The 15345-nt window shown below is 40.9% G+C and overlaps 1 protein-coding gene across 1 annotated transcript in view; it reads left to right on the top strand.

Annotated features, from left to right (window-relative positions):
* Positions 1-15345, top strand: part of LOC120993823 (dynein beta chain, flagellar outer arm-like) — a 585582-nt gene that overhangs the window by 410623 nt on the left and 159614 nt on the right. The window contains exon 81 of the mRNA XM_040422290.1: positions 8420-8537. Within this exon, the coding sequence (XP_040278224.1) occupies positions 8420-8537 (118 nt within the window). The remainder of the gene's footprint in view (positions 1-8419; positions 8538-15345) is intronic.

Below are 15345 nucleotides of genomic sequence, written 5' to 3'. Positions count from 1 at the left end.
GGGGAAATTTAAACAGAAAGTGTCCACTAACAACCCACATACCGTGGGTTAACTCAAGGAAAACATCACAAACACTATCCACAGCATCACTGTTGTAGAGCTGCAAGCAGTATGAGCCAAAATGATCCAACATGCCCAAAGATGCATAGACGTGAACGGGGACCACTTTCAGCATCTTTTGTGACTTGTGGGTAATTAAAAAAAAATCCACTTGCTCGTTCATATTGTCATACTATCACTGGAGGTGGGCTACTTTTTTGTCAGCTACCCTGTAGTACAAATAGTAGTAGCAGCACCCACCATCCATTCATTAGTACTAGTAAGTTATAGTTCTCCATGACATTCGATCGGTGCTACATTATTATTGAGGACAAAGAGCATGACACTGTGGACTGAGTTGCTGACTTCTCCTCCCAGTCACAGCAGAGTGATGTGGATTTCACTTCTGACTCTGACACTGTGCCTTGGAGCCAGGGGTCACAGCATTCCTCCTGCTCCTCTTCCTTGCAACTCCAGAGAAGCCTTTCAGTTGCATCCTGTCTCCACTGCCCCCTCCTAGTGGAACACCTTATTTTTTGTAAGTTCTTGGGAGCAGGACCTTCACTTCTGTTGTTTTAATTGTTGACTTGTTTGTTGCTATGTAATTTATGACTCTGTACTTGAACCCCCTGATTATAAAGCGCTGCTGACTATTTTGAAGCTATATAAATAAAGATTATTATAAGCAAGAATACTGATACTCTCGGTGCAGGCTCAAAATGTGTCAAAGCTAAGCCAAGTTCGGCCGCTAGCTCTGTGGCTGTGCAAGTGCCTTCCGTCTGGCAGTTCTTTTCCACAGTGCCAGAAGACAAAAGCATCGCCGTAAGCAAGATCTTCAGAAATAAAATAAACCGTGAGCATTCAAACACAGATGTAGCCACTAGGTCTCTATTGCAGAACATAAAGCAGCAGCATCTGATCCAGTCAAGACTAGCTGCCAGCTAGCAGAACAAGAGTCTTCTCCTTTTCCTGGTCTTCTTTGCAGCCAGGCTGCATCCAGATGCAGTGCAGTGTCCTTATCATCATCAGTTACTGCTTCTCCCGCTCATGATTCTCCTCTTTTTACTCTGCTCTGTCATTATCCATCAATAAGGTAAAGTGTGGCCAGTAAACAGCTCTACATACCTATCAGTCCAATGATGTGCAAGCTTAACTCCCACCTGCCAGGTTGCTGGCGATGCAGTACTGCCTAACCACTTAGAGTGGATTCTTCTGCTTTTAGAGAACTGATGATGTGCAGTCAGCCATCCTGGAAGATATCTAGCCAGCATTATTTCTCCAAAAAAGCCAGCCCTGCCTTGTACTATCACGTGGCCAAGAACATGATGAGGCACTATCATGCTACTGCCATTGTATGCCTTTTCACTATAATATTCCGTACTATATGGCTTCTGCTGATGCCCCCACTGCTACAGCTGCTCCTTCCTGCTGCTAATCCACATACTGCCACTTCCTTACCCCAACTGCTACTGCAATCACTGCTACACATTCACCACTACGACTACCCCTACACAACCACAGACAAATCTACTGCCTTGTCTGTTTCATGCTATGCTGCCACTGCTGGTGCTCCTATTGCTGCCACTATTACACCTACACCTCCACACTGTATTGCTGCTGCTCCCAAACAAAAGGGATGCATTTTCCAGGCTTGTTCAACTTCAGAGCAAGTCACTATTTCTTCTGTCAATTAATACTTGTGTGTGTTTTAATATGGGCAGGCATTCTGTCCCTGTTAACACATAATTTTGTGTAAAACAAGCTACTGTTTCTTATGGCATTTACCTGTGTGTGTATAATCAGGAGCAGGGATCTGCCCCAGGCATACTTTTTGGACACTTGGTCCCAACAAGCCACGTTCTTCCCATAACATTGTGTGTTCTTAAACATCATCTGCATATATATATATATATATATATATATATACAGGGGCTTTGCTAGGGTCTCAAAAGATCCGGGGCCCAAGCCCCAATGTATATGGCCCAATTCTTTAAGTCGACCAACCGCTCCCTCCCCACCTCCCAAACACTAGCACTGAAGACATTTTACTGTACTTTCTATAGAGCTATACAGCTGCACGTACCTCTCACATCCAGGGCCTCCCAGGTGCCGTATTCTCTGATGTAGATCTTCTCTGTCATCATCTTCTCCATTCGGTCCGGACAACTTCTCTCAACTGCCTTGTCTCTGCGACATCTTAGCTTCCTCATTTTTCCATCATCATCCCCCAACCTGGAGTTCCAACAGTATTATCCTGCTGCTTGCTGTGCCCCCCAATACCCCCAAATACTATCCTGAAGGAAAATGAGTGCCATACAGATAATCTTCCCCATAATAATAGTGCTCCTCATAGTCCTACCGATAGTAATTCCCTTCTAGAATGCCCTCATTAGAAATACTTCCCCCTACAGTGACCCCAACAGTGATAAAGTTCCCCAAGAGTGCCTCCATTAGTAGTAGAGACCTCTAGTGTTAATAATGCCCTTACAGAGCCCCCAGTATAAATAAGGCCCCCTATTGTTCCCCCAGTAGTAATAAAGATCTCTACAGACCCCTCAGTAGTAATAAGGCCCCCCATAATGCTATTAGTAGAAATAATGCAGATCTATAGAGGCCCCAGTAGTAATAAGAATGCCTAATGTTTAAAATTCCCCCACAGTGCCCCTAGTATTTATAATGCCCCCTACTGTTACAATGCTCACCCTGAAGTGCCCCAGTATTTATATCGCCCCCTACTGTTATAATGGTACTACAGTGCCCCCAGTATTTATATTACCGCCTACTGTTATAATGCTCGTCCTGAAGCGCTCCCAGTATTTATAATGGCCCCTGCATTGCTGTCACGGTAAGGAAGGAAACAGAACACGACAAGGCAAACAAAACAACTGACTAGGCCCCAAATGCTAGGGAACAAAGGGGTCACCTCCTAGCAATCCCTAAAACACTTTCCCTAGGCTGCTATGCCCATGTGCATATCTCAATGGTAGATATGCACATGCCCACGTACCTAAGACTATAACACACTGAACCAAACTCTCAGCTGTAGGGAAGAGGAAAAGGGACACCCAGCTCCTTCAGCAACCGAAGGAGCTAGCGTCACCCTAGAGGCCTAGTAAAAACAGACACAGAAGGAAAAAAGGGAAAAGGACTTATCTAGAGATTTGTTGGAGCAGACGATCCACCAAACTTCCAGAGCTCACACAAGGCAGAACTATAACCAGCAAAGGCTATAGGGAGAAGGAGGAATAAATAGCCTCACCAATTACCTAAAGAACAGCTGGGAGGAGGTGGGATTCAGTTCAAACCCACAACAAAACAAACTGTCAGATCAAGTAACGTGCAGCAACTCTGACAGATCTCCTCAGGACACCCACATGGCAGGGCGTGACAAGTGCCCCCTGTAGTTAAATTCCTCCGTTTAGTGTCCTCAGAAATTATAATTCCTCAGGCCCTCAACCATACAGTCCCATGTACATAACATTATTTCCCTCCCTCTGTCATAGAGTCCCATGTAAATACCATCACACCATCTCTCCAGCCCCCTCCAATATACAGTCCCATGTAAATAACATCCCTCTCTATCTAAAGCCCCCTAAAAAATACAGTCCTATGTAAATACCATCACACCATCTCTCAAGCCACCTCCAATATACAATCCCATGTAAAGAACATCACCCCCTCCCCAGCCGACTTCAACATACAGTCCCATGTACATATCACCTCCTCAATATTCAGTCCCATGTAAATATCATCACTCCCCCCTGGACACCTTTAACATACAGTCCCATGTAAATTTAATCACCCCCTCCCCAGCCAACTCCAACATGCAGTCCCATGTAAATAACATTACCCCTCAACATTCAGTCCCATGTAAATAATATCACTTCCTGCCACAGCCACATTCAACATATAGTCCCATGTAAATAACATCACCCCCTCAACTTTCAGTCCCATGTAAATAACTTCCCTCTTTTCAGCCCTAACATACAGTCCCAATTAAATAACTACAACTCTCAACATTGATCTGTCTTTCACACTGAGTAATCTACCCCTTCACTTACCTCTCCTTATGTAGCAGACCTCACCTCAGCTTCTTCCCAGGACTTCTCTTCACTGCTGAGCCATCCTCTCCTGCACTGGTCACATGATGGTGACATCATTGCAGGTCCTTTTCAGCTACTGCATATAGAACTGGTCACATTACCCGTGATGTCATCACAGGTCCTTCATCTTTTGCAGGGCATTAGATTCAATTGTATTGCCGTCCTGAGGTCGGCAATACAGTTGTATCTATCTGGCAGGCAGTACATTCGGGCCTGGGACAAAACATTAGGGGCCCAAGCCCCGACTCTTTTAACCTTTTTTTAAAAGGAGAAAACAAAGAGATGTAAAAGACCCTAGGAGACCTCTGAGTCCTAAGAGATTAATTTGGAGCATATTTGATTTATGTACAATCAATTAGGGCACATTTAGACAAATTAGATCAGGGATGCTCAAACTGTGGCCCTCCAGCTGTTGTAAAACTACAACTCCTACCATGCCCTGCTGTAGGCTGATAGCTGTAGGCTGTCCAGGCCTGCTGGGAGTTGTAGTTTTGCAACAGCTGGAGGTCCGCAGGATGGTCATCCCTGAATTAGATAAATCGGACATGAAACAAATTTCAACACATTCACTCATCTCTAATTTGGCTCTCTCTGCTGGATTTAGATTACAACAGCGTCTGTGTATTATATCCCTGGTAATATGTCTCCCTTTATTGTTTCACATTGTCAGGGTGGCTATAGACAAAATAAGGCATAAATAGTCCAGCAGTCACATATTACTGTAAACTGTTATATAAACCAGTTTGTTCTTCAAATCCTGGGAGATACAAAATCACTATTATGCCTTACTGGAATTATTTAGATAATAACACCTGTCTCTCTAGTGAATGTTTGCTTTAGGTCATTAAATCATAATTCTAGTAGTCCAATGTGATAAGTCTGGTTAGTGAACATTATGTGGTTCCCTAGCATTTAGCTGAAGTGCACATTATATTTGTAAAAGCCAAACATACATTCTACTTATGACGCATGTGGGACTTAAAATGAGATTCATTTTTTATGCACTGTTTTATATAGCACTCAAGAGAGGAATAATAATTTTCAAATGAACTTCATCTCCAAAATTGTGCTTATAGTATTAGAGTAAATAGTAAAAACAGACAGTATAACATAAATTAGTCCTCAACTGGAAACATATCTGTTACACATTGTAGAACATATATTAAATAATAAATCTTATTAACAACAATTCTTAGTCAGTGACGGTACATACCAGTGACACACCACTTTCTACTTACACCCAAAAATTCCCTTACTCTTAATTTGGGGCAGTGAGTGACAGTGAGGGCCTCCTGCCTTGAGCACATTGTAAAAAAATAAAATTAAATAATGTAAAAAATTACTCACGTGTTAGACATCATTGCTTACATGTATTTATTAAATTCCTACTATATTATTTTTTTTGCTGTGCTAACAGGTCCTTCCTTATTATCACATGGTGACTGTAACAGTAAAACCTCTAATGCTAAAAACAAGCACTTTTAACAATTACATAAAAAAATAAAAAAAATTATTCCCTATCATTCTACTCCGAATATCCCATAATGACAAAGTGGAAAAAGTATGGGAGAGATTTATCAAACTTGGTTTAAAAAAAAAAATGTTGACTGGTTGATATGGTCAACTAAGCCATTTGTCCTTTACACCAGTTTTGATAAATGTCCCCCAATGTTTGAAATCCTTGCTAATTTATTGAAAAGAAAAACTTAAATATTGCATTGATATAAGTATTGAGACCCTTTACTCAGTACTTACAGCAATTACAGCCTTCAGTCTTCTTGGGTATGATGCGAGTCTCCCTGTCCCAGCTGCTGAAAAACATCCCCACAGCATGATGCTGCCACGGCCATGCCTCACTGTAGGGATGGTATTGGGCAACTGATCAGTAGTGTCTTTTTCCTCCTTACATGGCGAATTGAGGACAAAAAGTTCATTATTGGTTTCAGCAGACCAAGGAATCTTGTTTCTCACATGCTTTTTGGCAAACACCAAGTAGGCATTCAAGTGTCTTTTACTGTGGAGAGGCTTCTTTCTGGACACTCTTCTATAGAGCCCAGATTAGTGAGTGCTGCAGTGATGGTTGACTTTTTGGAAGGTTCTCCCATCTCCACACAGGATCTCTGGAGCTCAACTAGAGTGATTACCAAGGCCCTTCTCCCTCAATTTGTTTGGTGGGGAGACCAGATCTAGGAATAGTTTGGGTTCTTTCATACTTCTTTCATTCAAGGATTATGGAGACTCCTGTGCTCTTGTGAACTTTCAGTGCAGCAGAGACTTTTGTGTACCCGTCTCCAGTTCTACAGGCAATTATTTCCTTCTTATGGCTTGGTTTTTTCCCTGATATGTATTTTCAGCTTAAGATATAAGATCTATTCCAACGTTCGCAGGTTTCCATAAGTTTTGACATACATATATTTTATCCAACCTATTGACTGGTGGCAATTATTTTTCCGGCTGTCAGTATTTTTACTGGGCAACCTTGGTTTCTGAAATACAGTGCATATGTCTCTCCAGTTCCTATCTATTACAATTAGAGATGAGAAAATTTCCTCTTATGAAATTCGTTCACACTTCGTTTGGTGGTAAAAGGTGAATTGCGTTATGGATTTCGTTACCACGGACCATAATGCAGTTCTATGATGGAATGCCTTATGATGGAATTCCGTTACTCATTCTGTCATAATAGAAGTCTATGGGCTGCAAAACGGATCCCATTTCCGTTATGCAGGAGAGGACTCCCCTACATACGGGACGGATCTGTTTTGCAGCCCAAAATGCAGTTCTATGATGGAATGCCTTTCGATGGAATTCCGTTACTCATTCCGTCATAATAGAAGTCTATGGGCTGCAAAACGGATCCCGTTTCCGTTATGCAGGAGAGGACTCCCCTATATATGGGACGGATCTGTTTTGCAGCCCGAAGACTTCTATTATGACGGAATGAATAACGGAATGCCTCTAAAGGCATTCCGTTATGCATTCTGTCATGGAATTGCGTTATGGTCCGTGGTAACGGAATCCCTAATGCAGTTCACCTTTTACCACCAAATGAAGTGTGAACGAATTTCAAAATATGAAATTCGCTCATCTCTAATTACAATCATTGGTCCTTGGTACATAAGCAATTATATACTCAGCTTTTATGTTAAATGAGAATTGCATTTAAGCTTTTCTTGTTTTTAATGCATTCAGTCAACTTCTATTATTGATGAAATATGACAGTAGATGAAACAGCAAGCTACTTATCATAGCAATTTCAAGCTTGAAAATACTTGCTGAGCTGTTTTCATACTAATACTGTACCTTACATCTCAAGTAAAGATATTTGATATTACAAAGAAAGGAAAGTGGTGAATTTATAAATATAGGCATTTATAATTCCAATGTTGATCTACTTTGTGGTGGTGTGAGAGGTGCCAAATTTATTAATACAGTACTTTATTAAAAATTTTGACGCATCTCAGTAGGTCTATGAGCCAAAATCTGACAACCTTGCCAACTAGAAGGATGTGTAACTTCCTTCAGAAAAATGGCATAAGTAATTTTTGAATATGTAGGCCCTGCCCCTCCCAAACACTTTTGTGGTGAGAACCGTGTAAAAGGGCAAAAGGTTGAACATTTTTTATGAAAACTGGAGCTTTAATAAATTACCCCATAGTATTTTGTTCCATTGACGATGATTTTGAGATCCTATGATCCATAATCAATGTAAACTGGGCAGACCTTTCACAAAACAGAGAGATGAATCCAACCTGAAGACCTTGCTGCCCTTTTAACCTAAAAATAGTGAGAAGGAGAAGCAAACAATATTGGCCTGCAAAATGAAGTTTACATCATTTTATTTATTTGTATTTATTTATTATGAGACACACACCACTGGTGTGACTTACCACTTTTAATGCCACCATCTGGACCAGGGGTGCACAATGTTTTCTGGTTGGGGGCCACATTGTCAGAATGAACTAACATCAAGGGCCGAAAATTAAATTTAAAGGGGCATTAACAACTGAAATACTGTATTTATGGCATATTGAACGCACAGTATATACCATTAATGTCTAGTTACAGTTACAGGGCTCCCATCTAATGGGAGAATACATGAAAAATACACGTGAGCAGCCACAAGACACAGACATACATGTTTGTTAACAGATGATTGGGGGCCACACAAAATGGTAGGCTGTGCACCCCTGATCTAGATGCATGTGTTGTTCCTTTTTTTGTAAATATAGAATTGACTATCTGTATATAATTGAGGGATTTTATTTTTTGTGCAGGAGTCTTCTCCCTGAGCATTGTGTCCAGGCATGTGCCCTTCTTTTTCTCTATACAGAACACATGGAGAATAATAAAGTCATAACAGAGGAAGAGCTTGCTTTCTTCTCAAAAGGTACAGTTTATTAATTTATTATATATAAATGTTATATTTAATGAAGGGGTTGTCTTAGTTCAAAGCTAAACCCGGACATAAGCTCCCCTTCACTCATTTACTATGTATGAGTGTAGCATAAGAGCATTTCTTGCTCCAGTGCACCACCTTGCCCTGCCCTGCACAAGGGATTTTTCTTTACTACCGTTGATGTACTGGGCTTCACATGGACATGCTAGGCGGAGACTTCCGCACAAATGGGCAGTCTTTAGAGTGGGTAGGGAAGCTCTAAAGACCGCCCATTAATGCCGGTGACGTCATCGGGGGTCACTGCTAGTCCCTTCTGCCTAGCATACTGAGAAAAAAACTGGCACGTCACTGCCAATAAACAAACAGCCCTTGTCCTGCTCTATGCAACGCAGGGCAAGAGGGAATATCACAGCTAGAAATGCTCCAATGCTCCACTCATACATGGTAAATGAGTGAAGGGGAGCTTATGCACTGGTTCAGCTGTGAACCCGGACAACCCCTTTAAATATCCATGGTTAAAACATATTAAAAAGTAGTAAACAAACACACATAACACATACTGCTTTTTAATGTTTTTTTTATTTTTTATCCTGGATGTGTATTTAACAGCATCAAGCCCAGGCCTTATAATGCACTTCCTGACCAGGCACATTTTCATTTTTTATTTTTTTTGTACATGCATCTGTGAAAGTCATAACTTTTTGGATTGGTTGTACAAATAATTTTTACTCCATTTTTCAGTGATCCATGGGGATTTATTTTTATGTCATTATTATTTAAGCATTTTTATGTTTTGATTTTTTTTTTAAAAGGAAAAAAAGTATTTTCCAATTATTTATTTTTTGTTAATAGCGCATTGTGTAACTAAAATATGTTTTATTATGTTCCTTTTCCATAATGGTCATTTTGATATATGGGATGTATAGGTTAGGATTATGGTGGCTGGGGCTGGGCTAGAAGCTGCAGTGTGGCATGTGCTGGTATTTTCTTTTATTATTTTATACATTTTTTATTAATTTTGTATTTTTCTGGTATTTTTTCCATTTTGTGCAGCCCAGTCGGTCATACAAAACCTTTGGTGACATTTAACATTACATGAAAAAGGCAAAAAAATTAAAATAAATACTTCTGATTTCACTGTATCTGGAACTGACAAAGTATCCCCAGTTACAGGGGAATTCAGCCTCCAGAGATGTTGTACAACTTCATTGCAGAGTTAATCTGGGTCTGCTAAGACCCAGCAGCTCACGCAAACTCCTGACCCGGACAATCACATGACTTCTGGACCGGAAGTGGCAGTGCTGTGTATAGAGCAGTGGGGAAGGCAGGATGATGAAAAACCATCCCTGCCTTCTCTTTGGGGAACCATGCTGATTCATATCACTTCCAACAAGCCACTTTAATTGATTTCAAATGTGCATTTTCTATGTTGAACAGAATAGAAATAATACATTTTGGTGTTTAATAGAATCCATAAAGTTGCAAAAATAGAGCAAAAGCACCACTTCATTTGTACTATTGAAAGGGGCATTCCAGTTTATGTTTTTTTTTTTTTTTTTTTATAATAGGAAATTATACCATTTTCTAATATATACATATTTAAAATTCTGCATGCATACCATTCTTATATTAGATGGTTGACCCCTATATGCAGAAGAATGGTATAGCCCATGAATCAGTCCTATGTAATGCATCCATGGCCTAACTGAAACATGAGAATAGTGGTGCGTGAAACACGCTAAAAAAGACCAAAGGAGAAGGCGCCAGAATCCCTAGGAGCTAAGAAGCGGATCATAGAGACCCGTATAATATAATCTATATAAACTAGTTCAGTAGCAATACTTACACATATAGAAAAATGCGTGCACCATCAGAATAGATTCATATTTAATCAGATATTGATATAATATATTAAAATATAAAATCAAAACCAAAATGTTAGTGACTCACTTTACCCAAGAGGGTAATGTGGGATAAAGCTCAAGACACCCACACCACACCTCCTGCGCCTGGATCGCCTGTAAAAATGTCAGAATAGGACAGCAAACACTCGACAGTGTATCTTGAACTTTTTCTTTTATTCCAAAGCCAGGGTGGGGGAGAGGAAGCTTCCCTGAGTTCTAGGTTGAGACCATTGGCAGCCTGCCCACCTATGCTTTACTAAGAAACACATTTGTTTAATAGAATTTTCTCTTATTTTTCATACACTGTTCGTTTTTTTGCCTTCCTCTTGGCGCCCTGCGAAGTTATCCCGGGACCCTCTACCTGAAGGTCCAGTGACTAACACTCGCTTTTTTTCTCCCTGTCCCTGACTAACTGAAACATGGCATCAGTCATGTGACACTCTTTACACCCTGATATTTGGTAAGCAGTGCTACATGACATTCACGTACTGGGTCAGCACACAGGACATGTTTATGTGATAATTAAATAGGACTAGTGGTGAAATCATGATTTTTATTGTAGTTATTACAGTAACGATATCATTATGTGCCTGTCTGTAGTGATTTGTAAAATGGCTGAATAATGTTAAATGATGTTGTCATATTGTTAAACATGATGGATGACATGATGAGATGCTGCTCCTCAATACACTACTATTTACCTGACAGATACTGGGGCAGTTAACTGCAAGCCAGGCCACCTGATACTTGTGATGGTCACAATACTGATGCCATGTTTAGTCCTATCTAGCTCTCCTACGGATGCATTTTACAGGGCTAAAATGGACTGTAGGAAGAGGCAAATGCACAAATATAAACAAAATTTTACATAGATGTACTGCATTTTTCGCACGTAAGTGCCTTGTATTAACTCTGTCTACATGATAAATGCCATTTGCCAAAGTGAAACAACCCCTTCAAGCGCAAGAACAAATCTGAACACAAAACTACAATCAATACTCATTAAATCCATTTTTATATCTGCTTATTCCACATTGTCTTATGTAAGGTCACATCAGTCAAGACGGGATGGAAACAGAGAGTTTATATTTTACATTCACATACATTTATTATCATGTGTAAATGACTTTGTGTGACAGTGCATCTCCTGTACACATCTGCCATGCATTAAAAACACAATGAAGGAAAGGTTGAGCCCTAGGACTCCGAATTACTGTATCTACCCAGTCCACTTTACAATCCTAATGGATTCATTTATCATGTGTTCCTGGAGATATTTAAGTGGCATCCTTCAGAATGGAAATGCAGGAGGGACTGGGTCAAACTGTTTAAAGGTCTTCCAGGTTTTGTCAGGCATAAATGAACATCAGGTTACTCACTAACTTACTTACGGTAACTCCTTCAACACCAGAACTAGTTTGGTGCAGAGCTCTGACTACTTCTGAGACTTTATTAACATATTGTCCAGCCACCACTTATGTCTCAGAATGTAACAGCTCTGACTCCTCAACTTTCCAGTAATTTTGCAAAATTTTTGGTAAAACGTTGCAGTCTATAGTATGTGATTGAACAAATTCATGTTCAAAGGTTTTTAAAAATCCCCAAAAAACGATTAAAAAATAAACATAATTGGCATCGCCATGTCCAAAAATGTAGAAGCTATTAAAATATGAAAGTGTTTATCCTGTATGGCGAACACCGCAACAGAAAAATAAAATGCCCGAATTGCTGTATTTTGATCATGCTGCCCCCCTGATGAAATTGAATAAAAAGTGTTTAAAAGTTATATATACTCCAACATCGTGGCAATAAAAACTATAGTTCTCTCTGCAAAAAGAAAGCCCTCACTCAGCTCTTTAGCTGAAAATATATGTAAAGCTGTTAGAATATGGTGACACAAAAAAAAATATTCAAATTATTTTTATTTTTTTTAAATGTGTAAAACATAATTATATACATTTGGTATCACTGTAACTATTATTATTATTATTAATTATTAAAGCACCATTCATTCCATGGTGCGATACATATGCTAAGGTGTATACATACATAATACAGACAATTGCACTAAGCGTGAACAAGACGAGTTACAGAAGGAGAGATCATACTGACCAGCACAGTAAGCCCTGCTGGAACAACCCGTCAAATCCCTAGCGCTAGTGTGAAACTAGGCTAAAGGTACCATATTTTCTAGACTGTAAGATGCACTTTTTTGTCCCAAAGAAGGGGTCAAAATCTCAGTGCATCTTATGGTATGAAGCTGATCTTTTATCTAGTGCAGTGGTCTGCAGGAGCCTGGCCTCGCTTAACAATTTGCATCATTACAGAGCAGCAGGGTCTCTGCAATACACATTGCAGGCTGCCCTGCTGTGCTGGATAGAGATAATGGCTAATGGTCTGCGATGCACAGACAGAGTACATCTGGAGACACCCTCGCCCTCAGCCCCTGGTGCGCGAAAGATACAGTACCTCACATATCTTCTGTCTTCATTGCCACAGCCACGAGGTAGGAGGATTTCTGTGTCTGGTCTCAGCTTGTGCAGCTGGAGAACCATTGGTCAAAGATGCAGAGTGGGTGTTGGAGAGAGTGCTTTTCCCAGCTGCCCCACCTGGACCATGCCCATGAGCATAGAATACAAATGCTTAGGTAGCATGCTTTGTCTGTGGCTATATACATGTAACGGTCGCGTACACACACACACAGGGGGGAGGGAAGTGACCACTGCGCTCCACCCTTACCCCTGGCCCTGCCTACTTGCCTCGCGAGTCCTAATGACAGGGGACAACTGGACGGCAATCCCTAACTTGGAATAAGTGCAGGGATGACAGACAGACAAACAACAGGACGTGAACGGACCGAGTCAATACCAGGAAAGCTACAAAGTACAAAGGGAGCAAGCAGAGAATTGTCAGGAGAAGCCGGGGTCATAAATACCAGGAGAGACGTGAAGTACCAAAGGAGTCAGCAGAGGAGGCCGGGGTCAGAATACCAGGAGAGCAGCAAAGTACACAAGGAGCAGGCAGAGGATCGTCAGGAATTCAGCAGGAGGTAAGTACGCCAGGAAAGACCAAATCACAGGTGGAACCTAAATTAACAGGCAACCTGTGTCCAGCAGGCTGCCTGTATTTATAGTGGGGAGTGAGGTTCATGTGACGTGGCCAGCATCACATGACCGACAGGCCAACCAGTCGAGCACCGAGTGATCAGCTCAAGGCAGACTTAGGAGCAGGGAGCCACCCAGCTAGTAACGCTGCCCTGGGAATGAGGTCAAACACAGATCCTCATTCCCAAAGCTAAGCAACAGGTCTGCGGGTAATGGGGGACCGAGTGCACCTTCGGAACCCCGTTACAATACAGCTGTGTGCCATATAGATCCATAATGTGTATATGGATGTAATTAAAAAGGTTCCCTGCAATCAGGCAGAGCAAAGAGCTGCTGCAGCTCCCGAGCCTATGTAGCCACTGTTTTCACTGGGCACATTATGGCAGCACCCAGGTCTCAAAGTGATGGCAGCATAGGGTCCTCTCTAGAAATAAACTGAACTGATAACAATGTGCCATCTACAGATACCCCGATAATTGTGTGTCTTCCACAGATCCCTATAACAGTATGCCATCCACAGATTCCCCCCATAACAGTGTGTCATCCACAGATCTCCATAACAGTATGCCATCCACAGATTCCCCCCATAACAGTGCATCATCCACAGATTCCCCCATAACAGTGTGTCATCCACAGATCTCCATAACAGTGCATCATCCACAGATCTCCATAACAGTGCATCATCCACAGATCCCCCATAACAGTGTATCATCCACTGATGTTCTCAACTACAGTGCCCCATAACGTTGAAGGACACAGTGATGACAGTTCTCTCATTACTGTATTTTACTTTTTTGTTTACTTTTTTTTCCTCCATCTAAAACCTAGGTGCGTCTTATAGTCTGGAAAATATGGTAATTTTGAGCACACAGTGACTGCCCTAAGAACAAAATGTAAAAAAAAAGTCAGCATTACATTCTTTTTTATCCACAAAATAGTTTTCTACTTTTCAATACAAGATGTGGCAAATTAAATGGGGACATTAAAAAATACAACTTGTACTCTGAAAACTGTGTAGTGTGAGTTGAAAAGTAAAAAACTTATGGCTATTGGAAGGCAAGGAGGAAGAAAAAACAGGAAAATTGTTCCAATCCTTAAAGGGCTTCATATCACCAAGTGGCACATGACCCAGTTGTGACTGAATGGGGACAAGTCACTGCTGCGGCCATTCATTGGCTGCTGTGGCACACATGACCTCGTTCATGTAAAGATTGGGGCTGGAGGACCAGTGAAGTGAGCCAGGGAGCCAAAACAGAACAGCAGAGAACTAATGAGTAGGATTTTTACAGTTTGAAGCTCCAGACGCCATATTGTTTACACTGCCTGGCCCTGTCAATGAAAGTGCAGAGGGCATGGCAGTTGCAGAGAGCAGAGTCGCTCGGTGTACTGGAAACACCCCCCGCTGCTCCTTGAGGCTTATTTGCATATATTAAAACATTTTTCTCAGCAATGCGGGCACATATGAACATGGGACCAACATAGATGCCTTCAGCTGCCAAGCAGGTCAGCCAGTCTCCTATGTACAAATTTGGTTTTAAACAGATAAGGATAAAGTAAAATGTAAAAATAAAATAAATAAAAACAGAATATATAATATATTGTGATTTTATTGTTTTTATTAATTTATGTTAATTTATTCATTTTTTTTAAATTAATTTATTATTACATTTTACTTTTCAGAGTAGGACCAACCCCAACAGAAAAATTATGTTGTAGGCACTTGTCCTAAAGGTTGTATAGAACAGTAATTCACAACCCATTACGTTATATAGGGCCCTACAGTATCTCTGTCTTTC

Source organism: Bufo bufo, chromosome 3, assembly GCF_905171765.1.
Source record: "Bufo bufo chromosome 3, aBufBuf1.1, whole genome shotgun sequence".
Taxonomy (NCBI): domain Eukaryota; kingdom Metazoa; phylum Chordata; class Amphibia; order Anura; family Bufonidae; genus Bufo; species Bufo bufo.
Note: the sequence above shows the minus strand (reverse complement) of the source record. Positions and strands in the feature narration are given on the sequence as shown.